The sequence below is a fragment of the Anneissia japonica genome, unplaced genomic scaffold (assembly GCF_011630105.1).
Source record: "Anneissia japonica isolate Jap-2015-1 unplaced genomic scaffold, ASM1163010v1 scaffold287834_len5846547_cov211, whole genome shotgun sequence".
NCBI classification, from domain to species: Eukaryota; Metazoa; Echinodermata; class Crinoidea; order Comatulida; family Comatulidae; genus Anneissia; species Anneissia japonica.
In genome coordinates this window covers 1190765-1201179 of record NW_022704992.1, presented here as the reverse complement: position 1 = coordinate 1201179, position 10415 = coordinate 1190765, and the positions used below count along the sequence as shown (strand labels likewise).

The 10415-nt window shown below is 31.9% G+C and overlaps 1 protein-coding gene across 3 annotated transcripts in view; it reads right to left on the bottom strand.

Annotated features, from left to right (window-relative positions):
• Positions 1 to 4300: 4300 nt before the first annotated feature.
• Positions 4301 to 10415, bottom strand: part of LOC117104904 (solute carrier family 28 member 3-like) — a 25716-nt gene continuing 19601 nt past the window's right edge. For all 3 annotated transcript variants that reach the window (XM_033245813.1, XM_033245814.1, XM_033245815.1), the window contains exons 8-11: positions 10104 to 10272; positions 8446 to 8604; positions 7917 to 8097; positions 4301 to 7388 (exon numbers count right to left, since the gene is read on the bottom strand). In XM_033245813.1, the coding sequence (XP_033101704.1) occupies positions 7267 to 7388; positions 7917 to 8097; positions 8446 to 8604; positions 10104 to 10272 (631 nt within the window). In that variant the 3' untranslated portion in view covers positions 4301 to 7266. The remainder of the gene's footprint in view (positions 7389 to 7916; positions 8098 to 8445; positions 8605 to 10103; positions 10273 to 10415) is intronic.

Genomic DNA, 10415 nt, shown 5'->3' with positions numbered 1-10415 from the left:
AATTATTAGATTGTATTGATTATCCAATAATAAACAGTTGTATATTGCTACATATCTTTTTGCTACTATGGTGATGGCATGAATATTGCATTATGGTACCTTTTTTGCTTATTTAGTCAATCATTATATGCTACTGATTTTTTTTCCAGGGAGTTCACATCAAAGTAAAATATCTCTCTGGTTATGTTTCAATGTAATAATAATCTTGTTTTTAAAAAGCGCCCCCTAAACAAATGTAGATGTGGTTTCAGGTAGTATAGACCTACTTGATTACGATAATCCTGAAAGCTTTTAAGTTTTACCTTTTCAATATTTACTTAAATATTTTGAATAAGATGAATTAAATTGTGTCTCATACTTTTATAATTTTTTAAGTGTAAAATTTTATAAATTATAGTTTCATCAAATTAATATTATTGTCTATTATTATTGTTATAATTGTCATCAAAGTTTTTATCATTATTTTGCTTGTTTGTCCATTTTTATTCTTATAATTATGAAAATTATTTGTATTCTTTCTGTCCACTTATTGCCATTATCACAAAGTATGTACTATGTCCAAGTGCAAGGGATAAAATGAGTGTAGTAGGTGGGAAGGAGTTTGCTTTAAATGATAGTGGGTGAATATGGTCATGATGGGATGCAAAATTATTACTTATACATTTTCAAAATTATGATGGGTGTGTCTACATAAATTGATAAATGTTTTATTTTCAAATCACAACAAATTATTTAATTATCAAGTTACTCAATTCACTTTTTAAATTATTAAGTTGAATGCTTATGTTTTTTGTAAAGTAAATGTTTGGTGTGGATTTAGCAAACAACTTTACACATTTGTATTGATGTAAAAAATAGAGTACATACTGCTATTGATACTTAGTCCAAGGCCCTACATTACCAATGCGACAGTCTCGTGTATTAATATCATGGTATTCATTCATCTATGCTCATTAGAAATGTTAACATCCTGAGCCTTCATACTTGCTATTGGCTGTAGCATAATATATTATGTTGACTGAATGTATAGCACATGCTACTTATCTACTATCACATAAACATGCACAGCTATCACATGAACATGTGCATTGTCATGTGAACATGTGAATTTGTTATATAAACATGTTCAAATATCATATTAATGTGTGCAACTATAATGGGAACATGTGTGGGTTGCCTCATGAATGTACATTGCGACTGTCACATAAATATGTGGGCCTTTCACTTTAACAGATTGTTCTTTCATCTTTGTGCTTGAATCAATGCAAGTTTTAGCGTCATATGAATTAAATTAAAACAGTGTCAAAATTATTGGAGATTCAAGATGAGATGTGTATGAATGTTGCAAAATAATTTTTGTTGTATATAGGAGCCAAAGATATTTGCTGTACTAATTTACATCCGGGAGTCCCGGAAATAAACTTGTTTGTTTTGATGAAGTAATTCCTTATTCGCTTTTTGTTTGGTTTTAGTCTTTATTATAACTCATAAAAAATACATTTGTAAACCACTGGCCGAGTCATTTGACAATGCAAGTTACAATAGCACACCGTCTTTTGGATGAGACGTTTAGGCCGTTGGTCCCTTGTGCATTTATGGCCCATGTGCACGTTGAAGAATGCAGTACACTCTTCGGAAAAGAGTAGGGGAATGTCTTCCGGTGTACTGTCCAATCACCACCAGAAGGACCCCACTGGAAATAAGTCTTCTTCTAGACTTTCGTGTGGGCTATCCTTGGTGTTTACACCAAATAAATCCAATCCAATGTTATGCAGTACAAATACTGTACTGTATTAAGAATACTTGAAGGAAAATTTAAGCATCAAGAACACAATAATATGTGCGTCTCCACACACACCTAGTGACAACGTTGTTGTATTTGTAATACAGCCCTTCCACAATCAACTCCTACTCACTCAGATATTTTGCTACAACCCACTTTTATAGAATGTTTGCCACAAGCCAGTGGCTTGGATATAATTTATGGGGGAGCTAAGATGTCCGGCTGGGGACTAAGTATTTATGGGTGTAACTATAGCCGAAGGCCTGAGCCAGGGGTGGGTATGCGAGGGGGTGTCCCCTCCTCCAAAAACGAGATTTTTTTTTTTTTAATTGGGACTTCCAGATGGCTGGGATGGAAAAACTAGGCCTATTTTTTTTTTTTTTTGGTCTGACTGCCCGACGAGCTTTGGCCGATGGAGGGGCTTGACCAGACCAATGGGTGGCTTAAGCCCCTCCGCCACTGCCACAAGCCTATTCTCAGACCTGGCACAAGCTTGAGGTGCATCCACACTGAATCCGAATTTTCGGATCGGAGAGCCTACCGAAGCTATCAGAAAATCAAATAAGTGTAACAATAGGAACGCTGGCGTTCAATGCTTCTGAAACACGGTCCATCATTAATTTAATATTCAAGAACAAATAAATTTGATTCTCATCGCAATCAGTTTAGTGGCCTTCCTACATACACACTGTTCATCCATCAAATTTTGTGAAAATGGAAATATCCTGAATCAGATTCTATGTGTAAATTTATGTCCAGATAGACCAACTCCACTGTGCAATTGTAGTGTTTTATATATTGTAGTGAAGAGCATGTCACATACAATCATTGTAAAAATGACAAAAACAAAAGAATTCAATGTCAAATGTCTTTATTATCCATCAACCAATAAAAACACCCAACCTTAGGTGCATAATGTGCGACAGCTACTGCCAGCAAACATTACTACATGAAGTTGCATTGATTCGCATTAACCAATAGAATATAATCTATTTGCTAAATTTTGTACACCCTTGTTAACAGTACCAAATGGACTGTGTATTAGGACAATACAATCTGACTTACAACATTTGAAAACACTAAACATCTAAGTACTGTATAACTTAAATACCGTATGTACATTACTGTATAACATTCAAACTAAAACGTTTGATTTCACATCATTCTGCTTTATTGTATTGTAATTCAATTCAAAGGATATATTCTTAATGGAATTATGAATATTAACAAGTGTTACAGTGCTGCACTAGACTACAGAGTTATACGTCTTTATGGCCATTCTGGACACATTATCACTGTTTCTAGAGCACACATGGTTACTATCTAGATCATGCATGGTCACATATGTGGCAAAGACAAGCCAAACCATTCACTCGTCGCAAATCGTGTTTCAGAGAAAATGGCCAAAACATGCTGAAATGTCAAATTTTTAAAAATCTATTTTATTGCATTAAACTAACCTTTATATATCTACACATCATTCTATGCTGTTATTTTCCCCATTTTCAATGTTAAAAAAATACTTTTTAAGGATTTAAAGATAGTTTCTGCATGTGAAATGCCTGAAATCATAAACTTTGACGGTTAATTTCTCATATTGTTCTTTAAACAGCTGTGTGGTTAAACACTGGTAACTTCATAAGGAAATGTCCGATTTGAATGATTTTTTTACCATTTTATAGCTATTATTTTACTCTCTAACACTGTATTAATAACCCAAAATCGATTTTTGCGACGAGTGACTGGTTTGGCTTGTCTTTGCCACATATCTAGAACACAGCCATTGTACCTATTACATGTATGGCCACAGTGTCTAGAGCATGTATGTCAATGAACAAACATGATCACAGTATTCAGTGAGTGTCAAGACCGCAAGCGATTATTGTGGAGCACAATTCAAAAGACATGTAGAGCACACATAGAGATGTGTAGGGCAGGAATGGTTTCATGCAATGTTTTAAGCACACATGGCCTAGTGTCTAGAGCACATAGGATGACTGTCTAGTGCATGCATGGTCACTGTCTAGATTTGCATGACCACTTTTTTAGAACATATGTGTCTGGATCATGCATGGTAAATGCATATAAAAGCTGCAAGGTCAATTTTCACACCATGTATACCATGATTTTGTGCTCATTTAATGTGTACAGTATTTGTGTAAGTATTTAATGTATGTATGACTTCAGTTTATGTATCCATTTTTTAAGTCACAATGCAAGAGGATTCACACTATGAGTCACCCGATGGTTGTCGGTGACAGTATACGCACATTACATTTGAAAACGATCCACTGCGCACGTCGCAGTCTTAATGTAATCACACCAACAATTCTCAGCCAACGCAGTCTCCGCCCAGTTTAATATATCCTGAATAAAGAGGAATGACAACACAGTTGTCAAGGCCATTATCAATCATTTCAAATATTTCATCATCCCAAACTTAAACTTCCATTAAAAAAAATGTTATAAACAATAAAATTTTGTTTTTTTATAATTCATATTCCAAGAAAATACCTATTAATTATTATAAACAGCATTTTATTCATCATATTACTGTACAACATACTGACTCACTCCTGGTCAATAATTACAAGTGCTTAAAAACAATTAAGCTAGCATCTGTGTAAACATAAAATACTCACCACACTTAAATTAATTATACACTAGTACTAGTCTAGTATATACCGAAGTCAAGCAGAATTTCATTAAAAAAAAAAAACAAGAGACAAAGGACATGGCTCACAAATCTACAAGTGATGAGCCTCTGTGATTATTTACAGGTTTTCTGCTTTTTTGTGCCCGAATTGGTATTACAGTAATCAGAATCATATTTAAATCAGGACTATCTTGCCTGCAAGTTAATTAGAGCATTTATAACTTAATGTTGTAGCATTTCAATCCTAAAAGTATAATGATAAATTCATGTTTATCTCTGGAAGCACATTCAAACAAATTAAGTCAATGAATTAAATTGAATTGAAATTGAATTTTAAAAAATATATTTAAATCCATACATTTTACACTTTTGACTACTACACTTGGGGAAGAATATGGAGTATTTCTTAATCTTAAAAATATACTGGATAGCTACATGAATATACCTTCAGTCAGTATAGTTAACTTATTTTGATTGCCTTATTTGGACAATTTCAACCAAAGCAATATTTAATAAAATACATATTGAGAAGAATCAACCCATCAATCAGTAAATACTATACTCAAGCAATGAAGATATTAAAATATTTCAAATAAAATTATTATTAAATAGTAAATTGGAATTAAAATCTGTAATTTCATTAGAGTTGAACTTGCCTAAGTCGAATTCAAAATGCAATTGAAATATTGTTCAACTGAGATAAAATTCGAACTTAAAGATTGTTAATTAATGGAAAACACAACAATTTGGCATGTAAAATAAGATCGACTTAGAAATTAATCGACTTAGAAATTAATCGACTTAGAAATTATTCGACTTAGGCAAGTATAACTGTACAGTCTGGTATAACTGTAGTTAAACTGTATACATTTTTGGTTTACTATCTTTGGCAGCAGATTATGTTAACCACCAAATAAATTGTTTCTTTATACTTTCTGACTAATTAAACAAGCAATCATCCTGTAAAGAGTCCAATAAAATCCAATTCCAAAATAAGTTGATAATGTAAATGAACTTATTCATCATTAATATTCAAAACAATTAGAATGCAGCTAATTTAAAACATTAAATTTGAATTAAAATCTAGGAATTCATTTTAATATTTTTCTATGCACTATCTTCAGAAATATTCAAAATATCATCCTAATGGAATTATGCTAGTAAGCTTGTCTATAAATACATAAACAGTCTATTAACACAACAAATCATTTTTTACTATTCACAAGGATGTTTCTGGAAGCACAGAGGGCAGTATTGGTACTTGAATAAGGCTGTTGAATAAAAAAATACTTTGCCTATATTTTGTTCATAATAAATAACAATTAGAACCTTTTGAATGTATTTTTTCCATAAATATACAAATGGAAATAAAATCTGTAATTACAAATGTTTACTTTCCACTTTGGAAGCATATTTTGTAGGAAATGGTTATTCTTCCGACACATCACATTGCATTAAGATAGCAAGACTAAAGTTTGAGGATTGTGTTAAGCCGGCAACACCAATCAACACCTGAGATTTGCGTAAAATTGCCGAAACAATAACCACAGCCTATTTTTTAACCACCATTGATAAAAATTTCCTCTTTTTGATGGAAATAAGTTAAAACTTTAAATAAAATAGACCAAAAAAATGTGAAACAAGAAAATAATATGAACTTACATGAAATTACTCTTGATAGTATTAACATAAGTACAATATAACAGTTTATTAAGAATTTACACCATTTTGGCATAGAACAGATACAGTAGCAAATGTCTTAACACTAAAAAAAATATATGTGTGTCATTTGTAAAAACATTTTTGGAAGTATAGAGGATAGAATTCACATATGAACATGTTACAAAGTCACATTTTAGCACTCATTGTTTAATAATGAAATATATATGATATATTTACCCTGTTATTATTAATGGACAATGTTGACTGGAATAATGTGGTTAAAACTGATACTTAGTATCAATCACAAATAAATATTCAATATTCCATGACATTGAATAGTGTAGCCTACATCACAGAAGACCTCTTTCAGTATAATTATATTAGGGTTTGGCTTTTGGAAAATGTAGTGTTACAGTGACTAAATGAATACAGGCTAACTTGTACCCATACCAACTCGTACCCAAATTTTGGCAGACTCGTACCCACAATTTTGGATCATACCCATATTTGGCTAACCCATACCCAAGTTTAGCTAATTTGTATTTCAAACATTATGCAAAGATTATTATCTATTTTGATAGTAACTATATTATTAAAGCCAAACGTACTAATTAGAAGATTTTTAATTTTAAAATTCATTACCGTCGCATTTATACATAGAACTGTTGATTGATTTATTGCCTTATTCTTGAATGTTTACCATTATTTTTCTTAATGGTAATTTATTTGGGTACAATTTTGTTGGATTTAAGATCATTAAAACTAAAATAATTTCTCTTCAGTGTTAACTACAAATCCTTGACTTGCACCTATATTATTATTATTAAAATTGTTTGGAGAAGTTATGGTTGACACTGGAGGAAATTTTATCGTTTATAAATAATTTCGAACTGGGTTTACTATTTTAAACATATTTATTTGATTATTTGTTTGTGTCCCCAATTAATGAATGTGTAAACAATTTTTAAAATAAAATCTGTACAAAGCTATTCTAATTAATGGATGGCTTCATCATACAGGAGAATACCTGTCCCATAGGATGAAGCCAAGTGACACTCTTGACACACTCCCACTCAACAAATTTACAAAGAACTTAAAATTACTCTACAGGACACTATTGAACATGCATTGGAATCGTTGGTTAGGCTACCTATTTATTAACGGATCACAGTATTGTTGTTGCATATTCTGGCAATGCTGTTGTGAAGTTTCCAACCATTGTAGCTGCAGCTGCTGGAAAAGCTGTTGTGAAGTTTCCAACCACCTCGACTGGTACGTATAATAAACCTATAAATACAGAATACAACATTTTCAGTAAAAAATTAAATCATCAATTAAGATAAGTAGTTCACCATAAGTGCTCTAATTTTATTTCTTTAATTTATTGCATAATATGTAGTGTGTAAAATTAATGTTGGCCTACTAGTAGTTAAATTAACATAAATTATCAAGATTATAATTATCGTTTAGATCATAAAGTTAAATGAGGGTAAACAGAACATCTGCCTAAGCTGCATCTGACCATTTGGCCATTTTTTATTTCTAGTTATTATAGTACTATTTGATGTAATCGAAATGTAACTCATTTTAAATCTAAATATTTTTGTTGTTACATAGTTAAATCAATTAATTGATATTTGCCCATAATAATCACAATTTCTCTCATAATCAGGGGTTATTTCCAATTATTTGCCACTTAGGAAGTTCTAGCAATAATAAACATGCCTCTGAAACACATCAAGGCTGTAGAAAAAAAATGCAAGATTTCATGAAAAAATTAATATTAGTAACAAACACAATAAGCCTACTCCTTACCAGCTATTGATGCTGTCATGAAGGAGGCTAGTGTGCCGGTGATGAGGGCGCGGATGGCAACTGCTGCTAGATCACTCTTCTTGCTTGGGGCTAGGGATGATAGCCCACCTAGTTGGATGCCCACAGAACCGATGTTGGCAAACCCACATAAGGCATATGTAGTGATGACTTGCGAGCGAACCTAGGAAGGATAAAATTAGGTGAACTTTCAATAAAAAAGGGCAAAAGTAAAATATGTAAAGAGTTCACACTTAATTTAAGCTAGTTAAATTAGCTTTAAATTAAAAATTAGAAAAAACCCATTTTCCTAGCATTTAACATATAAATAACATCATCTATATATTTTTTACTAAAAAAAAATTCTGCAAAAATAATTCACTGTGTCATTGAAAGTCTATAACTTATTTGAAACCTTGAATTGAGATATTTAATGTTAAACTAAATTTGCAAGGGATTTCCTCTATTTTCTGACTGATGATGTATCTTGAAAATACAATTAAAAAGTTAGACAATGCAGAAAATGACATACCGATATGGATCCATCATTTATGTATCCTGCAAGACGATCATAAGCAACAAACTCATTAACAAATGTCTTTGTGCCAATCAACTCTGCAACTATGCCGCAATCTTTCCACTCGACTCCCATTACAAATGCAATTGGCATAAACAAATAAGAACAGATCATCTGTAAGAAATGTGGAAGAAAATACTGTATGTAAATTTTATTCTGTACTTGTTCAATTTTAACCATCTGTTTTAACCCATTTTTTGTCTGACCTTTTCATATTTTTATTGCTATCTGTGACAAGTAAAGTGCATTTTAAGCCATTGTATGAGTTTGACCAAGAAAAATGAATTGCAACACTTTCATTTCATTATTGCAACAGCAGCAGCAACAGTATAAGCAACAATAGTGTCACATTGTGCTATTTCCTGGGACCAGATCCTTATTATTTTCTGGTAAGAGGCTAAATTTGCAGCAGAAGCTCAGCAAAGCACCACCATACCATATTTGGCTCTTTTAAATTTGTTTCCAACAACTTTGAAAACACCATATTAATATCTTGGTGGAAACCTAGAGGTGGTTTTAGGATGGACTATATTAAATTTACCATAGTTAGGTACGTCAGCAGTCAGGAACATCTCACTAGCACTACACACCTACACATATTCTAAGTCTATGGCCATAAGCACCACTGAAAATCAATGTCAGTGATGAAGCAAGTTTGGCACTAAATAGTACCAATGATTGATTATTCCCAAGCTAAAATAATGTAAGCAATCAGCAGAACAATTATATTTGATAAGCAGGTCCATTACAAAACAATTACTTTTTTTTAGCATTAAAACAAGAACGTTAACGCATGACGACCCTACTACAGGTGTGTCTAACCATTATGGAATCAAAGTATGTTTGTATACCAGACCATATAGTTAAACTTGCCTAAGTCGACTTTGACTAACACGAATAATTTCTAAGTCAAACTGATTTTACATGCCATATTGTTGTGTTTTCCCTTAATTAACAATCTGTAAGTCAAATTTTATCTAATCGAACTTATTTTACATGCCAAATTGTTGTGTTTTCCCTTAATTAACAATCTGCAAGTCAAATTTTATCTAAGTCGAACAATTTTTCAATGGCATTTTGGATTCGACTTAGGCAAGATCAATAGTTGATGTATTATTAGTAATAATATCATTAACAAAGCTTTAACTAGCAATTCTAACACAGTTCAAAAACCATCAAGTTTTTTTTTAATTTTATTTTTATTTATCCACATAACCAGGTATCCATGTAATGCCGCGGAGTGAACATAACAGGTTTTTTTTTTCACGTCTCACTAAGTTACAATGTAAACATTTCCAACCTGACTAATCTATTATACATTCCGTTTTACAAGTTATTTTTCTTCTAAAAGAGTGCGCCAGTTACGCCAACGTACTTTAAATTTGTTTTTCTTACAGTTGGTATCAAACATATACCTTTCCATTTTATACAAATGTTTTATCTCAGTTAATGCATTCTTAAAGATAGGCATACAATTTTTGAACCAGCATTTAATGGAATTTTAGAACCATTATTATGTTATTAAAAACATAATCTCTTTGTTCAAACTGTTCAAGTTACTAATGTTTCTTATACCAGACAAAATCTAGAACATGTATGAAAATCACACTTACCTCAAAACTAAGACCCTCTATTCCAACTCTGCTACCTAGGTAGCCAAGTAGAGCATTCAAAAATGCAAGAAGGGCTAAGAAAGCAATCAAATTGACAGCAATATTGGCAACCAAACCAACAGCATTGGATGCCCCCGATGAAGCTGCTTCAATCACATTCCTCTCTTTTCTGTAAAAAAAAAAAAGATTAAAATATCAAGCAATTACTGAATTGTACTCCTAATATATAAACTAATTATAATTATTTCCAGGGATATATTTTTGATTTATAACTAGCTGTCTCATATTTTTCCCCCCAAGGAATTTAATTCC